This window comes from Peromyscus maniculatus, chromosome 20 (assembly GCF_049852395.1).
Source record: "Peromyscus maniculatus bairdii isolate BWxNUB_F1_BW_parent chromosome 20, HU_Pman_BW_mat_3.1, whole genome shotgun sequence".
NCBI lineage: Eukaryota > Metazoa > Chordata > Mammalia > Rodentia > Cricetidae > Peromyscus > Peromyscus maniculatus.
In genome coordinates this window covers 4104935-4129482 of record NC_134871.1, presented here as the reverse complement: position 1 = coordinate 4129482, position 24548 = coordinate 4104935, and the positions used below count along the sequence as shown (strand labels likewise).

At 51.5% G+C, this 24548-nt stretch overlaps 1 protein-coding gene across 1 annotated transcript; it reads left to right on the top strand.

Moving 5' to 3' along the window:
• The first annotated feature begins 15958 nt into the window (after positions 1-15958).
• Positions 15959-24213, top strand: Trib1 (tribbles pseudokinase 1). The gene is made up of 3 exons (XM_006990651.4): positions 15959-17265; positions 19133-19425; positions 21854-24213. The coding sequence occupies exons 1-3, from the start codon at positions 16906-16908 to the stop codon at positions 22317-22319; spliced, it is 1119 nt and encodes a 372-aa protein (XP_006990713.1). The 5' UTR covers positions 15959-16905; the 3' UTR covers positions 22320-24213.
• The last annotated feature ends 335 nt before the right edge of the window (positions 24214-24548 follow it).

The following is a 24548-nucleotide window of genomic DNA, read 5'->3' as shown; positions in this document are numbered from 1 at the left end:
GCCGAGCCGTCTCTCCAGCCCCAGGACTCCTTACATTTCTAAGATAGGCTGTTTCACTAAGTTGCCTAGACTGCCCTTGAATAGACTCTCTAGGCAGGGCCTTGAACTTGAGATCCACCTGCCTCAGCCTCCTGAGTAGCTGGAATCACAGGTCTGTGGTGCTAAGAGAGGCCTCAAGTGCTTAGGAATAGCCTTTCCTCAGCCTGAGGAAAGGCAGCTCAGAAAGGCTAGTCGGCTGGCCTGCTCTTGCAGAGCCCTGATTTATCCTTCAGTCAGTCTGGCTACAGGCCTCTTGTTCTGACTGTCCGCCTGAGCCCTCCTGGCAGCCCCCTCCCGCTGCCCCTTTGTAGCCCCAGCAACGAAAAATGAGCACGAGACTTGGAGTCTGCAAGTCAGATTGGCACTGTTCTTCGGGGTCATCCTCCCGTGACCTTGGGCAAATCAATGCCCAGCTGTAAATTGATATTTGGCTTGACCCTCTCCCACCCAGGAGCATCCGGTGATCAGATGAGGGAACTGCGGGCGATGGTGGTGTTTTTAGGGTTTCCCAGCACCCCAGCCTGGGGGTGGCTATCCTAAACTAGCATGTGACCCCGAGGGGCCTGGTTCTGACACCTGGGCAAGTGTGGGGCTCCCTGCATGGCTCCGAGTCACCACCCTCCATAAAGCGCTGAAGGATGCCAGGATTTTGCAATCTGTGATTGCAGCAGGAATAGACTGAATGGCTCTATTCTCCTCTTCCCCGCCCAGGTGCCAGCTCGGCCAGCCGGAGGTTGGCTGGAGGGGAAGGCTAGATATTTCCTTTCCCACCACCCAGACAGTGCCAGTGGCAAGGACATTGGGATCTTGGATCGATCCCAAACGCCCCGGAAATCACTCCTCCTTTTCAGAGCCGCGAGAGGGGGAAGCAGGAAGCCAAAGCCAGCCCCCTGGGGAGTGAAGGGGGAGAGGCTGGGGCCCCAGGAAAGTCACATACCTTCTCTGAGCTTGGTAACTGCAGGATGAGAGCCTGTGTCTTTCCCTACCATCCTCAGAGGGGCGTGGATTCAAGAAGACAATGCGAAATACACACTGTATTATTATTGTTTTTCTTTCCTTTTTTTTTTTTTTTGAGAGAGAGTCTCTTGTAGCCAAGGATGACCTTGAACTTCTGATTCTTTTTATTCAGCCTCCAGAGTTCTGGGATTCTAAGCTTATGCCACCACACCTCTTTTATGTGGTGCAAGGCAAACTTTGATTCAAGTTAGGCAAGCATTCTATCCACTGAATTCTGTCCACCACTCCATTTTGTTGATGGTGGTGGTAGTGGGTTGTTTTTGTTTTTCTTTCCAAACAGGGTCATCCTAGCCCTGGCTGACCTTGAACTCAAGACAGTCAGTCCTCTTGCCTCAGCCTCTCAAGTGCTGGTTCTCAGGGGTGCGCCACTTATACCCCTCCATCTTTGCATGTTGAGTGAAATTTCCAGAAACTGTAAGCCCCAGTCACTGGCGTCCCTTTACTCTGCCCCTCGGGGTGGCTCACTGAGCCTCAGCCACAGTGCAGTCCACAAAAACCAGCTCGGCCACCCCGACCTCAAACCCATGCCTCTGACCTTGAACTTCAGCTCTGGGATGAGACCACACCCATTTAGTCCACAGGGCAGTGATGTGAATTCAGTGTGAAAGGGGCCAGGAGGACCTAGCCCAGCGCCTCCTGCAGAGGAAGTAGCCCTCAATGGTGGCCTTTATGGTGGCTGGCCTTGGCCGGGACAGGGAGGGAGTCAGAGCTTGGGAACAGAGGGTGTGATTGTATGAAGAAGGGGGTGCTCCCTGAAGACGGCAGCGAGAGTCCTCACCCGCCAGAGCCTGGCTGGTCCTATTTCTACTCCATTTCTTTGTAGTGGCATTCACCCATCAGCCTGGGAGTAAGTGGAGGGGACCCTTTCAAGGATGCCAGCAGCTGCCCGACTTTCCCATGCCCTTTCTTGATTTGCTCAAAACACTTTTAACCATCATCCAGGAACTATTACCTCATAAACACCATTCGCGATGTGGACTCTGAATAGATAAGGGACTGTTTATTGTTATTGCTAAAGGTAATTGGGGGAGGTTCCTCCGGCAGTGCCATGCTGGAGATGACAATCGGGTACTCCTTATTCTGTGACCTCTTGACAGTAGCCACCGTGGGAGAATTTATGTTGTGGAAATAGGCCAACACTATAGCCCAGGGCAAACTGCTGAAGCATTTATTAGCGCGGGCACTGTCTCCAAGGAATTGGAAATGATGATTTGGAAGGGGACGCCCCACTAAGAGGGTAAGACTGGTTTCCAATGCCAGAGACCAGGTGTGAGAGAAAGGTTGGGGGACAGCACCCTCAGTCCCAGCCAGGTAATCTGGAGCAAAAACTGGGGAGTGGGGGGATTCAGGGAGCAGAAAGGGCCTCATATAGTGTCCTCCTTTGTGTCTGGAGAAAGACAGAAATGACACCCGGAAAGGGAAGAAAGAGCTGGGTGAGACGTGGCTATGTCTGCTTGCCAACAGCTGGTATGGTCCCTCCTCCAGAGACCTGGTCTTCAGTTCTTTCCAGTGCCACCATGGCATCCTTGGGCTGGATCAATCTGTTGCTGCTGGTGGTCTTCGAAGGCTGCCATAATGGACATCACAGACAGGCGGTGGACGCATCAGACATGTATGCTCTCACAGTTCTGCATCTGAAAGCCACAGTCCAGATGCCGGCAGAGTAGTGTCTCCCGAGGATGCCTCCTTGGCTGGCTGGTGGCCAAGGACTGGCTACCTCAGAAAACAGTCCATTAGCCATTCCAGTCAGAGCGTGTTCAGGGTGCACCCCCCTGGCTCCCCATCATCCTGGGCTCATGGTGGGACAGAGGGATAAGTTTGTAGTCTGAGGAGGCTACAAGTGACCCGTGACAGTGTCCTCACCAGGGAGATAAGGTGCGTACAAGTGAAGATTGTTCAGTGGTCTCCTTTATCCACAGGGGTCACATTTCGAACTTCCGATGCATGTTTGAAGCTGTGGAATCCTTTACACACCATGCTTCCCCCCAGACAAGCAGATCTATGATAAAGTTTCCTTTATAAATATAAAGGGCTTCCAGAGGCTGATGTTAGTAATAATAGAATGGAACAATTCAGGTGGGCCCAGTGTCCCAGCACTGAGGAGGCAGAGGTAGGAGGACCGTAAGTTCAAGGTCATCATCCTCAGCTACATTGGGAGTTTGAGACCAGTCTGAGCTGCAAGAGACCCAGTCTTAAGACATCAAAATAGAGCTGAGGAGATAGTTCAGTTGGTAGAGCACTTGCCTTTGAAGCAAAGGGACCTGAGTCCAACACCCAGCTCCCATGTACAAAAGCCACAGGTCTGGTGGTGTGGGTTTGTAATCCCAGCTCTGGGAGCTGGAGATAGGCAAGGCTCTAGGGCTTGCCATTGGCCAACTAGCCTATCCTGATGGGCAAGCTCCAGGCCCATGAGAGATTCTGTCTCGGAGAACAAAGTGGGGCCTTGGAGATGGCTCACTAGATAAAGTTGCTCGCCACCAAGTCTGATGACTCAGGTTTGATCTCTAGGACCTGCATGGTAGGAAAGAGCCAACTCCTGAAAGTTGTTCTGTGACCTCCACACGCTAGTATGCCGTGGTGCGTTTGTGCACACGCACACATTAAAGTGGGGCCAGTGAGATGGCTCAGAGGGTAAAGGCACTCGCTGCCCAGCCTGAAGACCTGAGTTTCAATCCCTGGGACCCACATGGTAGAAGGAAAAAACCAACTCCCCACAGTTTTCCTCTGACTTCCACACATATGCCGCAGCAGGTGCATACTCACACACACTTGAAATAAATAAATAAATAAAATTATTAATGAATTAAAATGTAATAAATGTGTTTTAAAGTAAACAGCTCCTGAGGAACAACACCTGAAAGAAATTGACTTCTGACCTCCAGACACACACATGCACATATACACCCACATACACGTGTACAGCTGCACGCACACATGCGAACAAACAAACAAAAAAATAGAACAATTACAAGAATATGTGCAGTGAAAGTTATGAATCATTCCATTTCTAGAATGTGCCATCACTTGGATTTTGATGCTATTGGCAGGTGACAAGATAATGGATCTATGGATGATTGGCAGCTGCTGGATGGGCATATTCCTCACCGAGTGTCTCTACCCTCTGAGTCTTCATCTGCCAGCTAGGCAGACCCTTGATGTTTCTGAGACCTGACCTTGACCCTGCTGGATGAAGTGCTGGGTCGGCAGTGGAAGGAACCAGTGCCTCTACATTCTACCCACCAGGAATGGCTCCCTCCGAAGGACACAGGCTCAAGGTGTATTCTTTAGCCGCCTCCATGTGGCTGAGAGCGTGATCGGATCAGAACTGCTATCCTTGAGATGACACCTCTCAGAGGGGCAGAGACAGCCTTGGGTCACCCCCGCTGACAGACCCTCCTTAAAAGCGGCTACATTCGCAGGTTCCCTCTGCCCACGTCACTTTCTGATAAAGTGGCTTCCTGTGGCCGGCTCATCGGGACGCAGTAATGCTTTCATTGATCTGCTGATCCGCACATCCTGCTGTGGCGGATGGACGGCTGGCAGCCTCCACCAGCCCGATTCTCGCTGTGTATCAAATTCCAGGAAGAACTTCAAGGCCAGGCACCTCGGACACACTCCATTGTCAGGGAGGACAGCTTTGGGTCACAAAGGCTGGTCTCTGAAGGCATCCAGTACGGCTGGCCTCCTGCTCCTAGGAATCCCTCGTCACCGTGCTCAGTGCCCACCACGAAGCCCGGGCACAAAGTCGGAGTGCAGTAAACAAAGACCAGATGAGAAACGACTCTGGCTTAGTTTTAGAAATCCCGGTCTAAAAACTTTTTAGTGAATTGAAGTATGTTCTACAGAAGCTAAAACCTCAAATCCAGGTGAGGCCTCCAGGGGCTCTCCCCTGGAAACACTACTCTCTGACTTCTTGAAAAGATGGAGTCAGGTGGACAGCACGCTTGGGAAGGGAAGAGGAGCGGGCAGTGAAGTCCTTTGTAGTATACCAGACCTGGGTTTGAACTCAGACTCCTGGTCATGTCAGCCGTGTGACCTTGGATGAAAGACTTGGCTTCTCTGAGCCTCCCTTTTCCCAGTTAGAAAGTGGAACTTTGAACACCGGACTGCTGTGAGGATGCATGAGGTTATGTCTGCAAAATACAGTGAATGACGACACCGTGGCAGCTGTCAGCACAGGTGAGCGACCCATCTCAACAAAGGCCAACAGCCCGCCTTCCCGGCAGCGGAGGAGGAAGGACGGCCATGCCTCCGTCCACCACTGAGGCCCGATCTACCCTTCTGTTCACCATCTGCAGCCATCCTCAGGACTATTGCTGTCAGAGGAAAAGCCACCAACCTGGAGAACTTTTAAATGGATGTCCTAGAGACCCAACAGTCCAGTGTACCATACCATAGCACCTGGCTTCCTTGAGGAAAGGAGGGAGCCACTCTTGGCTGGCTGCCACCAGGGCCGAGTGCTGGTGGAACCAGAGAAAGTGACATGTCTCAAGAGGCAAGATGGATGACTTCAAAATAGCTCACAGACCTCAGATCACATCACCGCGAGGTGTGTGCGTGTGTGTGTGTATTCTCTCTCTCTCTCTCTCTCTCTCTCTCTCTCTCTCTCTCTCTCTCTTTCTTTTTCTCACAAGAAAAAGGAAAAAAAAACAGCTCATGGGTGTATTTTTATATCTGCATTTGACAAATGCTTTATCTATCAAGGTGACTCACTGGTGTGAAGGGGCAGCTTCCAAGGTCTGAAGTGCGGTCTCTACAAATCCTGGAGATGCACTGTAAGTGTGCTGCGGCTCTTACTTGCCTGGATGCTGGCAGGACTAGAAAAGGTGGCTGTGGGTGGCAAGCCCCCCACACGTGGCTGTGCATGGCAGGGAAGAAGCCTAGCCACACTCTGCTGGCTGAGCTCTGACTGGTAGAAGGTACCATCCAGAGTAAAGGGCTCCAGTTCTCGTCAGCACCAGTCAGCTTTCTTCGTTGCTATGGCAGCTGACAGAAGTGACTTAGGAGGGGAGGAGTTTATTTCAGCTCACAGTTTTTGAGGGTGAGGCCCCCCCCCCCCCCCCCGCGGGGCAGGGAACTACTCTATCTGTGGTGGCAGCAGCTTGCAGCTGCTGCTTGGTCACATCTTGGTGGACCAGGAACTAGAACCAAGGCCCATCCCCAGTGACTCGCTTCTGCTAGCCAAGCCATAAGTCCCAAAGTTTCCAGACATCACCACCAGCTGAGGGTCGAGTGTTCAAACATATGAGCCCGTGAGGACATTTCACATTCGAACCATAACAGCGTAGACGACGAACATCCCAGAACCTGTTTGTTAGAATTTCTGATTCCTCCAGAAAGTTCTGGAATGTTGTTCCAGGTGTCCACTGCTAGGTAACAAACCACCCCCGAACTTGGGGATATTTGGGGTGAAGCTCTGGTCTATTCCAAAGTGGGGCCTTCACTCCTGAGGCAGCTTCCTCTCTCTTTCCTGTTGCCTTGATTTGAATGCCGGCAGGACAGGTCCAGCTAGGGCTGCCACCTGGGGGAGCTTCCTGTAACCTTCAGGGACTGGTATTCTCGGGTCTGTGGGGTCTGTGCCTGCTTGGGGCTGTAAGTCCCACTGTCCCGGTGAACAAGGGAGAAGTTGGTGTGGCCCCCGGTGACTGAGCTGGGGAGTCTGAAAGCGCACTTTCCTTGGACTTCATTGGCCAACATGGACAGCTAGACTCAAGGGGCTCTGTCTCTCAAAAGAAAAGTAGCAATGAACTGAGCAGTCGTCTGGGCCAGGCAGACAGGAGGAAATCAGGACCCCTGCCCCTTCCCCCGCCCAGGGCCACTTTTTCCCCCTGTGGCCCTCCCTCAGTTGGCGCACATCTGTTATCTCCAGCTTTTCTGCTGTTGAGAGCATCGCGCAGGAATAGAGGATCTCGTGGGAGTCTTTCTAGGGATGTAAGCTCAAAGGTCTTGAAGGGTCAGTTGTGACAGTGAATGGTGGGTGTTACAGACTGTAGCAGCCACGCCTCGTGTCCCAAGACGTGCCGGTATTGAGATGGGATCACAGAGTGTGACGAACATGGTTGACCTGTAACATGGTTGACCTGTAGGTTCCTACCTGCTGACTGGCGACACTCAGTGAAAGACTTAGAGCTTGACTTGGTGATAGTATATACCTAGTGTACCTATGAGATGCCTCCCTGTATCTGTGAGTATGCTTATAGCCATATGCTTAACATTGATTGTTAGTTTAACAGGATCTAGAAATCATTTATGAGACAAAGCTCTTGGCATGGCTGGGAGGGAGATAAGAGACTGAGTGAGCTGAGGTCAGTAGACACATTCTGAACATGTGTGGCACCATCCCATGGGCTGTGTTCCTGGGATGAACAAAGAGGAGAAATTGCCAGGCAGTGGTGGTGCTCACCTTTATTCCCAGCACTCGGGAGGAAGAGGCAGGAGATCTCTGTGGTTTAAGTCCAGCCTGGTCTACAAAGTGAGTTCCAGGACAGCCAGGGCTACATAGATAAACCCTGTCTCAAAAAAAAAAAAAAAAAAAAAAAAAGAGAGAGAGAGAAATCAAGTTGAACACCAGCACACCAGCATTCATCTCTCTGTGCTTCTGCAAAGTGTCCAGTTGCCTCACGCTCCTGCCATTATTCCTAGCCTGCGGTGATGAACTGTCCCCTCTAAGTGTGAGGAAAATAAGCCCTTCCCTCCTTAAGTTGCTTCTGCAAGGATTCTGTCATAGACATGAGGACAGTAAATAAGACATCAAAGCTGAGGCAGGGGCGTTGCTTGAGGGCTGGAATTAAGGGCTGGGTGGCAGAGTGAGACACTGTCTCAAAAAACTAAACTAAATGAAGGCGGTTGGTGTTGTAATAGATGAGATTTCCAAGATCACCAAAGCCAGTGGCTTTCAGTCTTTTCTCTCTGAATCTATGGTATCTTACAGAAACATCATGGTCTAGCACGTTGGATGGAAAGTGGAATGGGGGAAGCCTAGACTTCCACAGCGGCTTCATGCTCCTTTCTTGAGGCCTTACAAAGCTATAAGGATCCAAGGAACCCAGTTTGAAGACCATAAGTTTGGCATTTTCGTTCAGAAAGGGAGAAAAGAAAACAAAGGAAAGAGGCCCTTAGGTGGGCGTGGTCTGTCTAAGAGGGGAGCGGTCTGTCTCGGAGGGGAGTGGTCTGTATAAGGGGGCATGGTCTGTCTAAGGGAGTGTGGTCTAAGAGGGGGCTGGTCTGTCTAAGGGGGGGAGTTGTCTGTCTAAGGTCATCCTGAGAGTCAGTGGCAGAGCCAGGCAGGTTTTGAACCCAGGTCTTATCTGCCATTGATCTATGCCCCTTCCATGGGTAATAGACTACCTCCCATGCAAAGGAAACAGTCCAGGTGACAGTGGTTTCCATCAACATCAGCTACTTTGTGCTGCCTTTGTCCCAGCCACTTCCCAGCCTGCAGAAGACCCTTGGAAGGGTGACAGCTTGCCAAGCCTAGGCCAGGACTAGAGAGATTTGCCAGCCCAGGGGTGGAGAGGCTGGTCCTCGTCCAGGTGCTAAATGGGGAATAACAAAAAACAAACAAACAAACAACAAAAAAAAAAAAGTGAAAAAACCAAGAACCAGGAGCCAGGGAGATTTCCTAGATGAGACCTCCAGAAAAAGCAAAGGGAGGCATGTGTACGGCACTGTCTCTCCCCAGTTCTAGAAATCCCCAGCCTCTGCCCGAGGGACTTCCAGCCCAGGCACTCTGGCCGTGCATGCCAAGATTGCACCAGCACCAGGGAGGAAGCCATCTACTGCCAGCTGCCCTCCAAAGCCACCTCTCCGGCAGACTCCCCCTCCTTTCCAGGCTAGATAATCCTCTCCCTTCTATGCGCTGGGTTCTACTGTTTGAATTTCTGTGAATGCTGCTCAAACCTCTGCATTCATGAGGTGCAGAGACTGTAAGAACTGTAGATCGGGTCCAAAGGAAAAACATTTCAAACTAACAGGCAGTCACAAGCATCAGGCCCAATGGGAGGAAGGGTCTTGGTGTAAAGTCCTGGGAACCCTCCAGAGGGGCCCTAAAACCTGGTAATCCAAACATCCTTCCCCACAGAACAATGCAGGGGACGCCTGTGCAAAACCTCCACTTGCCTTGCTAGGCTAAATTTCAGGTATCCAGGTCCCTAGAATTCTGTGTCTCAAAGGCCTAGAACCTGTTCCTAGAAAGCACGAGTCTGGTTTTTGACTGTGTCTATTTGAGGGAAGTGGTAGCCCAGATTGGCCCAGAACCTGTGATGTAGGTGTGAATAACTTGTCTTAGTTAGGGTTTCTATTGCTATGAAGAGACACCATGGCCACAGCAGTTCTTTTTTGTTTGTTTGTTTGTTTGTTTGTTTGTTTTTTGAGACAGGGTTTCTCTGTGTAGCTTTGGAGTCTGTCCTGGAACTCACTTTGTAGACCAGGCTGGACTCAAACTCAGAGATTCTCCTGGCTCTGACTCCTGAGTGCTGGGATTAAGGGCTCAGTGACCACAGCAATTCTTAAAAGGAAAACATTTAATTGGCTTACAGTTCAGAGGTTTAGTCCATTATCACCATGGCAGGGTGTGGCAGTGTGCAGGCAGATATGGTGCTGGAGAAGGAGCTGAGAGTTCTACATCTTGATCTGCAGGCAGAAGGAGAACTGTGTCCCATACTTGTTGTAGCTTGAGCATATGAGACCTCAGAGCCCACCCTGACAGTGACACACTTCCTGCAACAAGGCCACACCTACTCCAACAAGGCTATACCCCCTAATAGTCCCACTCCCTGTGGGCCAAGCATTCAAATATGTGAGTCTATGGGGGCCATTCCTGTTCAAACCACCACAATAACCTTGAACTGCTATCTCCCATATAGTGAGATTACAGGTGTGGAGGTGTGTGCACACCTGACTCCTGACTCGAATTGTGTGTGTGTGTGTGTGTGTGTGTGTGTGTGTGTGTGTGTGTGTGTGCTGGGAATTGAACCCAGAGCCTTATGCATGGCAGGCAGACACTGTACCACTAATCCATACAACCTGGTGTGGGAGGGGGGAGTTGTTTTTTTCTTTTTGAGATAGTGTCTGGCTATTATAGACCAGGCTGGATCTGTGCTTCTGTCTCAGCCTTCAGAGTGTTAGGATTATAAGATGGACCACCAACCATACTCAGCCATGGGAGTCTTTTTCTGGCCTTAGGTGACCTGTTTTCACTATTAATGTGTCACTAAGGGCCAATGGACAATGGGGTGTGTGCGATTGGGGTTTGGACATGGCAGCTGCAGTATCCAGGGCCTGCCTCTGAGACCCATGTTTGGTGATGGCTGGAGCACAGGCAGGAAGAGGAGGAGACAGTCACAGAACAGAAGTCTCATTTGTCCCCTCGTCCACTGCCCACCCCCCACAGTAGCCCCGGAAAAGGCCTGGGAAGATCTCTGTTCTTATAATAAAAGAAGTGTTTGGACAGAATTCCTCTTCACTAGTCGGGCACATTGGTGCATACTCATCGTCCCAGCGACTCAGGAGCCCGAGGCCGGAAGCTCACTTGAACCTAGAAGTTCGAGGCTAATCCAGGCAATGTAGTAAGACGACATCTCAAAACAAACACGTTTCTCTTCATTTGGAGAGAGGCATGGTACCTAAAGTAGAAAAAAAGCCTATCTGGGACCTGCCAGCTGGGGTCTAATTCTAGCAGTCACCTTCCAGATGCATGACACCCTACAGGCTGCTTAGCTTCTCTTCGCCTGGTCCTGCATCCATTCAGAGGGTGGTAGCATCTTCTAAGATTGTTTTGAACATCAAACAGTAGGAAAGGGTCTGGTACATGGTAGCAACATAATACATGTCTATTTCTGTCCCAGCTTTTGAAATATTGTCTTCCCCAAATAGATTCCAAAGTTTGCTATCATCCTTTGGAATCTGGGTTGAGGGAATGTGATGTGCCAATCCTCATTGGCTGTGTGGCTGGGAAGCCTTGTGTGCAGAGAAACAGGGTGTAGTCCAACTTTCTTTTGGGACCACCACCCCACAAATAATGACACAGAGATGTATTATTAATTATGAAAGCTTGGCCTTTAGCTTATGCTTGTTCCCAACTAGCTCTTATAACTTAAATTAACCTGTTTCTGTTCATCTATGTTCTGCCACATACTTTTTTTTTTTTTAAACCATTTATTTATTATGTATACATTGTTCTGCCTGCATGTCAGAAGAGGGCACCAAATCTCATTATAGATGGTTATGAGCTACCATGTGGTTGCTGGGAATTGAACTCAGGTCCTCTGGAAGAGAAGTTAGTGCTCTTAACCTCTGAGCTATCTCTCCAGTCCTGCCACATGGCTTTTTACCTCCCTCCCATTTTGTAAGACCAACTTGCTCGGCACCTCACTAGCATCTCTCGCTCACCTAGATTCTAACCCTCTGAGTTCCTGTCTCTGCCCGGAAGTCCTGCTTATTCTCTCCTGCCTAGCTATTGGCCATTCAGCTCTTTATTAAACCAATCAGAAGGTGCCTTAGATTGAGACCCATCTTTACAATATACTAACAGATTATTCCACAGCAGCAGGGAGGTGGAAATGGGATTTCAGGTGGCACCAGGTTCCTGCTTGATGCAGGGCCCTCCAGCATTGGGGCCATGTACTTTCCTTTCCACCAGAATGAATTAAGCCTGAGCACCTCAGTAGCTCAGCCTCACCCAGAAAAATCAATAGGGCTTCCCTGTGTTGTGCAACATGTAAGTTCCTGAAAAGTCAGAGGTAAATCAACCTCCCCTCCAACTTAACCTGTACTGAGCACCAGATGTCAATTCAGCACACTGCTGAGGCTATGCGGGACATGTGCTCACATCCACACCCACACTCCAAATCAGTGATAATTCTGGCTTCTAACTCATATTGCCAATGTACCCAAGGAGCTGGCACCATGTGGTAGGCATTGTTATAGAGCCAACATCACCATTTAACCGGGAAGAATTACTTCCTGCTTGCATCCTATTGACTAATACATTTTATTCTTTGTCTTGGGTTTTCATGTAAAGGCCTTTTGAATTCTGGCCTATGGCAAGCCTTCATAATCCTGCTCACCTCACAGTCATGTACAAGCCAATTACCCCAAAGCACTTTTCATTCTTCTATTTGTTTCCCTTGCAGGGAAAGAAAAGCAAGTCTTTCTTAGACCCTTTTCACAGGTGAGGCAATCAAGATATAAAAAGTGCAGTTGACTTGGCAGGTCAGTGCCTGAGAAGCCGGAGCGAAGTTCAGTCCAGACTTGGAGCCCCAGGACCAAAATCAAGACAACCTCTCTCCCTTGTCTCTTGCCCTACCAGATGGCAGGCTCTGCCAGTGGTCTGTGTGTCCATTCCTGCACACACAGCTTCAAAGCTTACGTTCCTGCTCCCCCCCACCCCCCAGAGCTGAGGACCGAACCCAGGGCCTTGCGCTTGCTAGGCAAGCGCTCTACCACTGAGCTAAATCCCCAACCCAAGTTCCTGCTTTCTTGGGCCATCTACAGCCTCTCGTCTTCTAGGCCTCTGTGTTGAACTCTGAAATGTGTCATGGAGTTTTCAGCCCTGTCTCTGCCCAAATGTTTGTTTTTTTTTTTCCCCCAACAGTCTCTTATCATCTGCAGCCCCTGTGGGTGACCCTCATTCCATGCACACTTGCTGAACCCCTCTTTTTGTGACAGACCTTGAGCTGGGACCACAGTGAATCAATAGGGTTTGACCTCTCTCTTTCCTGGGAGTGTGGCTCAGTGGAAAGGGTCGCAGGAGATGTGACTTCACAGCACCTGGATGCCATTCACACCTCTGCTGCAGCCGCTGGGGAAACATGGGTGATCTCCCAGGACGAGTTGGAGCTCATCAGCTTCGAAGAGGGAGAAAGTTCTGGTGGGGGGGAACATCATGGGCGACGGTGCAGAGGTGTGAATTGGCAGGTGTGTTTGGGGCCCCGGCCAGGACCTGGCATGGGTAGGACAGTGAGCAGGAGATGAGGAAGACAGTCTTGAAATTGAAGGGGGACCTGAGTGAAGTTCTACTTTTCGATTATGGGTTGTGGATTTTTCTCTGTGAGTCCTTAGTGTTCGGCCAGGGCCTGATGTGATCGGGTTCAAATTTCCAGAGTTACTTAAAAAAAAAAAAAAAAAAGAATTAAGGGAGTAGAGGGCAGCTTTACTTTGTGTATGCCTGTAACCCCAGCGCTTAGTAGGTACCCTGACACATAGTAGGTATTTGCTGTTGGCTGAAAGGATGGTTTCATGGCTCAGAAGCTCACTGAAGCAATTCAGTATACAGCCTCACACCGAGATGGGGGCAGGCAGAGAAGGGGGTGCACGAGGAACCAGAGTTCAGGTCAACAAGTTTAGTAGAATTTAATACGGGGAACTGGTTCCAAAGGTATTGGAGAAGCAGGAATAAAATATGCAGAACAAAGAAGCGTGGTGCTGAGGGTGACTCAGAATTTAACATCAGGAAGTTGCTGTCACCCCAGGACTGGAGGACAAGGTGGTGTCACCGGATCCCAGGAGCCAGAATCCTCACAGTGAGAGTTGGGCCCATGAAGAGAGGGTGCCGCGGGGCTGGGCTCCCCAGCAGGGACTCATTTTGGAAATGAGAAACAGAATGCCGGAAGTGGAAGGCAGGGAAGGAGCTGGATGGGGCAGGAGGAATGGCTGGGCTCACGGCAATCTAAGAAGAGGCTTCAGCTGCCTCCAGCTGGGAACTTGGAAACTGGGAACGCAGAGGTGGTACAGGCCCTGGCAAGAGGGCCCGGGCATTATCCATCCACCAGAGAGACACTGGAATGTGGACCTTCTGTGAAGGGCAGCGTGACTCTTTTCAGTCACAGCGGTTTCCAAAAGAGCTTCTTGCAGCAACCAGGAAGGAAAATCCAGTCTCAAAAACGATGAATGTGGGGGATCATCAAAAAACAGGCTGCTAAAGCGGGATGCCCCAAGCAGGGAGAACTATGTCTCCTGGTAATTCTCCTCTGCCTCCCACCTGCTCATGGTCTTCCAGAGCCTCCCACTGGTCATACTAGGCAAGAGAGCACTGAGTTTTTGAAGGCCATCCCAGGGAGCTGAGCAGGGTAGGGGAGGACATATATTTAGCTGAGGTGTCATGGAACAATGATGGTCTGTGGAGACTTAAAAGGGAAGGTACAGCATTCAGGTTAAGATGCCCAGAACCATACTGGGTTCATCATCCAGTAACAGACGCCCAGCTGGCAGCTTAGAAAAATCTTTAGATTCCTGCAGGAGAGAATCTGGCCAGGTAGAAAACCTCCTGATGTAGAGAAACTTCTTAAACATACGTGGTCCCAACAACCTGTGAAGATTCAGCTCCCTGCTTTCCTGGGAGCTGCCCGGCCTTTCTGTACATCCCGCCCCTCGTGGCCAGCCACTGTTCACAGCTCTCCTCTGAGCAGCGCTCATAATCCCAGGACCAGGGCGCTGCCTGCAGATAGAGGCTTCCCTAATGGTTCCTTTCTCCGCAAATTAGAGTCTCTTCTGAGACTCCATGAGTGCACAATACGCTTGTGTGCTTCACTTAGCCTTTGAAGGAGGAGACGCAGGAGACCACAGCAAGGGGGTTAAGAGTTCTAGGCTTCCGTTTCCTCAACAAATGGGGCAAAGAGTAACCGTGTAAAGTGAGCGTAGAACTGAAGTGCAGCAACGTGTGCAAAGTGCTAAGAACAAGGAGGCTGTCCCCCTCCCCCCCCCGCCCCCTCCCAAGACCACGACTGATGCCAACTATCATTACCGTTTCAATTTAAATCTTCTAATCCCCAGCGTCTAGCCCTTGGAGATGCTTAATTAGCGTTTGTTGAATGGTTGGAGAATTAATAATGAAAAGGATTTATTCTTGGGCTTGACCTGGTTTTAGAAAATTAATTATTCAGCATAAGTACAAGAAAGGACTTTGATAATAGGTATCTATGCTGAGTGAGGATCCAGGGACTCCAAACTGACCTGGTTTGCGAAAGGGGGAGGAGAGGGGGAATACAACACAAAAACACCCAACAACACAAAATGTGACTGCAAGCTGTTTCCAGAGAAGGGTAAGCCAGTTTCAAGAGCACCAACTAATGCTTCATGAACGCACACACACGACCTTGTCCGGATGCGGGTAGTTATCTATCCTTGGCGGTGGATAGAATGACCAGTACCCCAATACCCTGGACCGCACCGGAGCCCTAGACCCTAGGGCGTGTACGGAGGTAGGAGGGGACAGGAATCTGGCGGCTGCCACGTGGGCCCCTTCCGCCAGTTCCCCACATCCTTTGTTTCCCACCGGCCGGAGCTCAGGAAGCTCTTTCAGCGAGTCACTGCGAAGGGGCGGCCCAGGAGCCTGGAGAAGCTATTTCCGTGCTATCCGGGCGGGCGGCAGGCGCGGGAGGGGCGTGGAGGTGGAGGCAGAGCAGAAGGCCCAGTGTTTGCTTTTATTTCATCCAACAGAAGGTTCTATTTGTGGAAGCGAACAGACGCTGGGGATTAGAGCTGGGAGGAGGCAGGAAAAGGAAAAAAAAAAAAAGCCACATTCACTACCACGCACAGGTCTTCCCCGGAACTACCGCGTGGGGGTGAATGACTGATAATGGAATTCATCACCTTTCCTCTCGCCCCTTCCTCCGGCTGTAGCCGCGACTCGGCGGCGCCCACAGCTCCACCGGGAGCTCCCCAAGTGCAAAGCCGCGGGGAGGTCCCACCGGAGTAAAGGCGTGACCGCTGGGTTGCAGCCAGCTGCCGGTGCGGAGCCCGGAGGTGCGCGAGCCGGCCGGCAGCTCGAGATCCATTGTGTTGTGTGAATGATGAGCGCGCACCAATCAGCAGTCGTTTCGCCCCCGCCGCCCCGCCCCTCCCGCCCACTTCCCCGGGACCCTGACGTCACGGGAGCTTTTCCTCCGCCCCCTCCTTCGGCTACCAGCGCGGAGCCAGCGGGCTTGCGGTAGGGTGCGCGCAGCCTGCTGCCCAGCCTAGCCCGGGGGGCGTGTGTGCGCGCGCCCTAGACTGCCCAGGACGGTCCCACCTGCGCCCAGGCGTGCGCTGTTGGGAGCATCCCCAGGCCTCCGGCCACCCCCACTGTCCCAGCTTCCAACTCCATTACCCCTCCCCCCCTAGTCTCCTCCCTCCGCTCCAGTGACTGTGAGCCGGGCGACGGGGCCCGGAGTCGTCGCAGCCACCTCATTGCACAACCCGGCTTCCCAACTGTTTACACAGCCCGGCCTGTGAGTGTGTGTGTGTGTGTGTGTGTGTGTGTGTGTGTGTGTGTGTGTGTGTGTGTGTGTGTGTATACAGCGTGAGTCACTGGGAGGCGGAGGAGGTGGAGGAAAAGGAGAAGGAGTGCACTGGCCGGGATCAGTGCGGCGCACACACTCTTATTCAGTCACTCTCTCTGAGCGCGTCTCGCTCGCTCACACGCCGGGAGCCCAGGAGCGCGCAGGATCCCGAGCGGCGCGGAAAAAGTTGTGCCGGCTTTTACTCCAGACTAATTGCTTTGGGAAGTGCGTTTGCTCTCTGAAACCGCCGAGCCTGCGGAATCCTGTCCTCAAGGCTCAGCACCCGGGAACTCGGGACGCCTCCACGTCCTGGACTATTCACAGCCTCGGCAACAATAGCTGCCCCCGCCGCCAGCGAGGCGCCCAGACCTAGTGCCTGCGGGGGTCTGGGGACCCCAACCGGCCTCCCGGGCTCAGACGTGTGGCCAGCGTGGTCCTCGTGTGCAACCCCAGCGTACTGGAACGCCTCTCGTTTTGCTCCTCTTGGGGGCCGATCCAAGCTCCATCTGCAAACTCCATCCCGAGGGCTGGAAGAAGTCGCCGCGCGGATCCGGGGATTTACAAAGCCGGGGCCGCTCCGGCCAGGGCCGCGATGCGGGTCGGTCCCGTGCGCTTTGCACTCAGCGGCGCCTCGCAGCCCCGCGGTCCGGCTCTACTGTTCCCGGCTGCCCGGGGTACCCCGACCAAACGCCTGCTGGACGCGGACGACGCGGCGGCTGTGGCGGCCAAATGTCCGCGCCTCTCTGAGTGCTCGAGCCCCCCAGACTACCTCAGTCCCCCGGGCTCGCCCTGCAGCCCGCAGCCTCCGCCCTCCGCGCAGGGGACGGGCGGCAGCTGTGCGAGCGCACCCGGGCCCAGCCGCATCGCCGACTACCTGCTGCTGCCCCTAGCTGAGCGCGAGCATGTGTCCCGGGCGCTGTGCATCCACACCGGCCGCGAACTGCGCTGCAAGGTAAGCATCCTGGGGAGGGGGTTGCGGGCCTGGGTGGTCTACAGAAGTGCTTGGGTTCCGGGCCACCCGGATCACGCTCCGGCCAGCGCTTGGGTTTGGCAGAGCAGATTAAGGGCGTTGAGTCGGATAAGGAGGCATTTTGGTCAGCTTCGCCTTTTTGGAGGTAGAGGGGTTTCCTGTGGAGTGTTAATGGTGAGGGTTCGGCGGTCTAGAGGAAGTGCAGGGTTCAGTTCTTTTTTATCTCTGTTCTGTTCTTTGGCGCTCAGTGTAGCTAGCGCGTGGCGTTCCATTTAAGTTTGGAATTGCAATGGATTCCAGGGCCATGCCATTGCCCTGCTCTCATCCCCCCCCCCCCCCTGTCCTGGAAGGACGCCCTGCAGTGGGTGCCTCCTCGGGGCTTGGCGCAACCGGCCAGCTCTTTGCCGGAGGTTCATGGCTTAGGCTCTGTGTAGACGGTGTCAGGCTTCTACCGAGGGGATTCTTAAATTCCCTCTGGAGCTAGAATACAGCCCACCCAGGGGAGCAGTGGGACGGGGTGTGTGTGTGGGGGGGTGCTTAAGCTTGGGAGGGGCTTCAGACCTGCGTAGGAGTGTGAAAAACTCTCAGGGGCTCGCTTCCACTCGTTTTAGTTTGCGACCGACAATTTTCATTGCAATATTAGATACGGGATGGCCCGGCTCTCCTAGAGAATGTGTAGTCGAGGGCGCTTTGTGAGCCTGACACTCACACCTCCGGCCCACCTTCAAGTCCACCGACTCCTTTCATTCTCCTGGCGTTAAAGTAGCTCCTGGGTTTTCAGCCACTCACCTGAACCCCCCCTTCCCGCTTGCTGCTGCCACCTACTGTCCACCCGCGTGAACTCTCAGATGCGTGGTCAAGCCCAGAGAAAGAAACTCTTTTCTTGGTGGATGAGAACAGTTTTGGGAGAGAAACTTGTGTGGCGGGGTGGATGGGGCGCAGGGAGAGGGCAGCAGAGGGATTTTTTTTTTTTTACCCCCAGTTGGTACCAGAGCAGCCACCTCAGAGGTGGGGTGGGTCTGGGACATTGTGCAACCCTTCCAGTTCCTCCGAGCAGATAATAGCTGAATCCAGATGGTGACAGCCCGTGTGTCACCATTTCCAGTTGCGTCTAGGATATGAGTAACCGGACTGAACAAAAGGCCCTTAAAGAGACCAGCAGCTTCTCAGAGGATTTGCTACCCATTCTGGGGGGTGGGGCAATAGGGTGGGGGGGGCGTGTAAACAAACATGAAAAACGGCCTTTCAGAGGTGCCCATCCCCTCCTGTAAGAAGGTAACTCCAGGCTGCTTCCACCTGAGTCACAACCATAGGCAGGTTGCTTAAGGCTGCCCTGTCAGTCTGTCCCTCCCAGTCATCGGTTCCTTCTGACTAATGACAGCTCCTCATGTGGGCTGCCTCTGCTTCCCCTTGGAGGCTACAAAGTCACCACATTCCTTGACTGTGCCGTGCTGAGCCTTCTGGGTTTGCAGGAGGCACATGCAATGTGTAACTGTTGCTGTTCACCCTTAGGGATGCTGGGGGTACATTCCATCAGCTACATAATGTACACGAGCATCATCTGTTAGGAAGAGCCAGATCAGGGAGCTGGGCTTGGCTCCCAGGAGCTGATGGCCCCTACTAGACAGAAGCATGTGTAGAAGGTGGTTCTTCTAATCATCCTACTTTGGAAGTTGCTAGCCCAGATCGTGGTGTGACTGGTTTCAAGGGTATCATAGCAGCTGGAGCTATGGTGGAGAGAACGGAGTATCCAAAGGGTGAACCCTTCAGTGTAGCTTCATATGGGGGACCTGGGAGGCAGGCAGCCCCTGACTTTCTGTCCCTTAAACAGGTCACTTTCTCTCTGCAGGTGTTTCCCATTAAACACTACCAGGACAAAATCAGGCCTTACATCCAGCTGCCATCGCACAGAAACATTACTGGCATCGTGGAAGTGATCCTCGGGGAGAGCAAGGCCTATGTCTTCTTTGAGAAGGACTTTGGGGACATGCACTCCTATGTGCGAAGCCGGAAACGGCTTCGGGAAGAGGAGGCCGCTCGGCTCTTCAAGCAGATTGTTTCGGCCGTGGCTCACTGCCACCAGTCGGCCATTGTGCTGGGGGATCTGAAGCTTAGGAAATTCGTCTTCTCCACGGAGGAGAGGTGAGCAGCTGCCACAGCACCTCCTGTGGCCTTTTGGAACCGAAAATAAAATAAATAATAAAAAAAATAAAGGTACAGGTCACGCAGTTAGGTAGGTGCAAGCCGAACCCCAGGGCTCAGGTCTCTCCTGGTTTAGTATTAAGTCCTGCTTCTGGAGACTCACGGTCAAGCTTGGTTCATTCTCTGCTCTATTGGATGGAGTGTAGCGAAGCCTAGAGACACCTTGGTGCTTTTATGGGTACTGCCCGATGACCAGATGCCCCTTCCTGCTTCTGTCCCTGGCTCAGGCTTATTTCCTCTTGTCAGAAAGGTCAGACTTCTGGGGGTGGGGTGGGGAAAGATGTTCACCTGTCCTGGAATATATTGACTGCAAGAGGTGGTCAAATCCTTGCTCCCATCAAGTGGCTGTCCTGTACCTAGAAGGCATTACCGAGCGAGTTAGGCTGTTGTGTTTGCAGAATTCCAGCCATCCCTACCACACTGCATTCTTGCTCTATTTCAGCCTGGGCACCTCTCCTCCCCCCCCCCCCCAAGCCCCACAATAGTTTGCTCACATTCTCTGGTGAGTTTTTAGTCATCTCGTCAGCTCCATCTTCAGAAAATAACCACATTGAATAATAAATGGAAGTTGGCTAGCATGCACTGCTAAATATAGCCCTTGGCTTACCTCATAAAGGACGAGATGTGCTCGATAAGGGAATAAATAAGGAGACATGAAGATTTGAAGAGGAGGTTTCACCAAGAGAATTCAGGAAGCTGTGCGAGATACATCATACTTCATCCTGTAGACAGTCTGCCTCTGTGGTAGGAAGATGGAGACTGGAGGATTGTCCTGTGGGAGTGAGTTACTTTGCTGAATATAGTGACCCAGGGCTTGCCCTACCTGTTCACTTTTACCTTTAACTCCAGGGCCCCCTAAAAAGTCCTCAGAGTCTGGGTTTGTATCTGACCTCGCACTAACTATTGAAACATACCGATTAGCAAAGAGGAGCAAACTGTTTGCCATGAAGAAGTGTCCAGTTCCTGGAACGTGCTTCTTTGATAATAATGGTGATGCTTTTTTTTTTTTTTTTGAAACATGTGCTACACACCTCCTCACTGGCTTTTGAAATCTGCATTGCACAGGCCAGTGTCATGGGCATAGGGTTTGGTAACCCGAGGGTTAAGCAACGGCAGGCTGACGCTATTCATGTAACCAGCACAGGTGCAGGGTTTTAGTGCTACAGGAGCCAATCAGAGGCAGACAGGGTGGGTTGAGTCATATTTTCCGTTTACAGAACCAATGGGTATTTTACATAACACGGAGGTCATGCTGAGGACAGACCGAAGTTAGCACATGTATACTACACTCCAGGGAACAGGAAGACTGGGACAGGAAAAAAAAAAGAAAGAAAGAAAGAAACCACCAGACCTTTGAGAGGAAAAGGAATTGACCAAATGTTTGCATGTAACTTCACAACAAGTGACTTACAGAAATAGGCCTGTTTCAGAGAAGCAGGCACCGGATATTAGAGGTGCCCCACGTGGCTGTGGGGGAGCTAGGAGATGTGGGTGGCTGGTTCTCTATAAGGAGGCACCTGCAGCTTCGTAAGAGTTCCTTTGACTGAAGGTCTTCTAGACTGTAGTTTCTTTCCGTTATAGGCTAGGTTTCTGTTCTTTCCTTCACATTCATTCTCCAGTGACTTCTTCCACGATGATTAGCCACAAAACAGAGACTCTCACATAGGATAAAGTGTACGTGGATCTGCAGCCCTGGGGTGTTCAGGGGCCCTGTGGTCCTCCGATCCATCAGCCTCTTGTGTTTCTTCGCGTAACATCTCTATCTCGGCTACGTGTTTTTTAACAGTGACACAGCCTGATAAATCTAGTTACGCCTTCCTTGCAACTTTCCCATTGTGGTTATTGCAGCCGGGACTCGGGTGAACAAAGTTTCCTTGGTGTGGGCAGTAGTGTCGACTGGTGTGGGCAGTCAGTGTTATGGTAAGAGACTAGTGGCCTGTAGGATACAGAGGCCCTACCCGAGGAAGGAGGATACATACATACGCGTGCTCCTCCCTGACAGCTTTTGTAGAACACGCCAGTCTTCCTCTGAAACCAGCTCTCCATTCTGCAGTGTGAGCTCTGGCCATTGTGTAACCCTATTAGGATATCTCGTACAAGCTCCAGCATCATGAATATTATTTGAGACTTTGCATCATACCCCTCCGCCCCGGGCGCTCTCAATACTTTGCAAATATTTATTGCAGTTTGTATTGGTTTGTGAAATCGCTAGTCTTGGGTGCTTGCAGGCCCGGCGCTTAACTAGATGAAGGGGTAAATGACATTCCTGTGGCCTTGGCTGTTAGTGCCTGTGGGCACTGTTATTGGGAAGGCCTTGCTTTTCCATAGCAGCTGGTCTGAAAATAATCGCTCAATTTCTCTCCCACAGAACCCAGCTTAGATTGGAAAGCCTGGAAGACACACACATAATCAAGGGTGAAGATGATGCGCTGTCGGACAAACATGGCTGCCCAGCCTATGTGAGTCCCGAGATCCTCAACACTACTGGGACCTACTCTGGAAAGGCAGCGGACGTTTGGAGCCTCGGGGTGATGCTCTATACGCTTTTGGTTGGACGATACCCCTTTCATGACTCAGACCCGAGTGCCCTTTTCTCCAAAATCCGCCGTGGACAGTTCTGCATTCCTGAGCATGTTTCCCCCAAAGCCAGGTGCCTCATCCGCAGCCTCCTGAGGCGAGAACCTTCTGAGAGACTCACAGCTCCCGAGACCTTACTCCATCCCTGGTTTGAATATGTTTTGGAACCAGGGTATGTTGACTCAGAAACAGGAAGTTCGGACCAGATTGTTCCTGAGTACCAGGAGGACAGTGACATTAGTTCCTTCTTCTGCTAATCCCAAAAAAAAAACCCTCAGAAACCTCATAATTCTCACACATGGCATTTCCATTTCTAATGCTGGGCAGGCCCTCTTACACGGTGCAGCCCAGATTTGGAGATGGAGCACAATTGTCCCTATGGGTCTCGGTGTGTGCCACCTCTCTGGGCTGAGTGATCGGATGTGAGCAGCACACACACAGATGAGCTGCTCTGCAAAGGTGTCCCCTCCTCGATGAACCGTGACGACTGTCCCAGCGTCAGACACAAGAGTGTCACATGTTTTGAAGCTAATGGAAGAGTATGGCCATCCCGCATAGTCAGGTGTACTTGAACATTTGAATGGGAAAGGAAGCCCATCGCACAGTGGCATTTTAACGAGGTGGCCAATCGGTTGGGGTGACAAACCCATTGAACTTGTCTTGGAAGGCTCCACTTGCTGCTGCGGTTTCTCTGACCAGAAGTTTGTCTCTCTTCTCTTTTTTTTTAACCCTCATTCTTGCTGTACACTCAGCTATGATTGCTCCAGGGTCGGAACAGACTGAAAAGCTCCGGAGCCTGCCTGAACCCCGACTCTTCCCCCCAAGAGCTTGCCAAGACCTCCTATGCAATAATGTTGCCCCCCTCCCCGCACCGTGGAACCTGTCCTCTGCAGCTGTGGAAGCACTCTGCGGCTAATGGTGGGAAACTATTGGGAGATTCAAACTCCTGGCTGTTTCAGCACACTTGAGCTCAGTCGGGCAGCAATGTTTTAATTTGATCACTTGCTATCTATTAGCTCTTGAGGCTCTCGTCAAAGATAGCATTTAGCCTTTACCCCTCGCCCCAAGACCATCTCGGGGCGGAACATTTTGTGTATGAGGACAAGGGTGAAGAGACTCCCCACCCTGCTCTCTCAGGAGCATATATGAACCAACCATCTTTGGGCTTCAAAGAAAGAAAATCTGAGACAAGTCTTGGAAGATTGTCAGACTAATATTCAGAATGAAACTGAACACCGCCCTCCCCTGGGTATGCTGTGTCTCTGGCATCCAGAGTCTTCAGTTTCCCATCCTGGGCTCTCTTGGACCTTGAGTGTGGTGTGACTTGTGAATCCCTCTGTGATGCTGGCTCTGGAGGGACAGCGAACCTCGAAAACGTAGCTGGAAAGGACTGTAACGTTCATCCGATGCAAACTCTGCCTTCAAGCTGCCTACCAGAAATCCCCCCTGCTTCAACTTCCACAGGTGGGAACCCAGCCTCGGCCCGCAGGCTTCTGGAGATGGAAACTTACTCCTTGCAAGAAAGGAAGCTTCTCGGAGAAGCTGCCGGAAGTTGCATTTACAAAAAAAAAAAAAAACTAAAAAAAAATTTACAGATGAAATAGCAGTCACTGTCTGGGACAGTGCTGAAACCAGGTGGTTTAAACGGGTAACAGAAATACTGTATTTTGAGAAATGGCACAGAAGCAGGCAGGCATCTTCAAGGGCTATGCCTAGGCAGACTACTAACATTGTGAGAATGCCGTGTATACCTCACGTACTGTGTACTTTATATTTGTACATACATTTTACCTTTTATACCTATGTCCAGTTGTTGTCGTTCGGCTCTGAGGCTTGTTTCGTCGTCGTCGTCTGTGTCTGTCTGAGGAACCTGTGTGTCCAGAGCCACGTGAAATGTGAATGGTTGTCAGCAATACGACCTTGACGGGACGGTGGGACCCCGGGAGGAGCAGGGTTAGCTAGGACCTCTCTTAGGGTTACCCAGCTCTTGTGTCTGTGATACGGTCCCTGGCTGAGGACTTGGCTGGCCTGGGCGTTCGCCTGGACAGCGTGGAAACACTAGGTCTCCTGTGCGCGTGTGGAAAGGTGACAGTGTCACACTGTTGCTGACCTGTAGAGAACTTTTAATAAATTTGGTTTTCGTAAAGAAAATGCACTGAGTCTCCTTTGTATGCGCTCTGCCTTCCTGTGGCTGTGCCGGGCCACAAGGACATTTTGGCTTTAGGGTCTCACTGAAGAGAAGAGAATCATACAGATGTGGTTTGGGGTTTTTTGTTTGTTTGTTTGTTTGTTTGTGTTTTTGGACAGAGTCTCATTGTGTATTCCTGGTTGGCATGTAATTTGCTATGTAGACTAGGCTGGCCCTGAACTCAGAGATCTCCCTGCCTCTGGGATTAAAGGCATGTGCTACTATACCTGCCTGGAATCTGCTTTTTTGTGTGTGTCATGGAGCATGCACACTTTAACGGACAGGACCCATTTGCAAA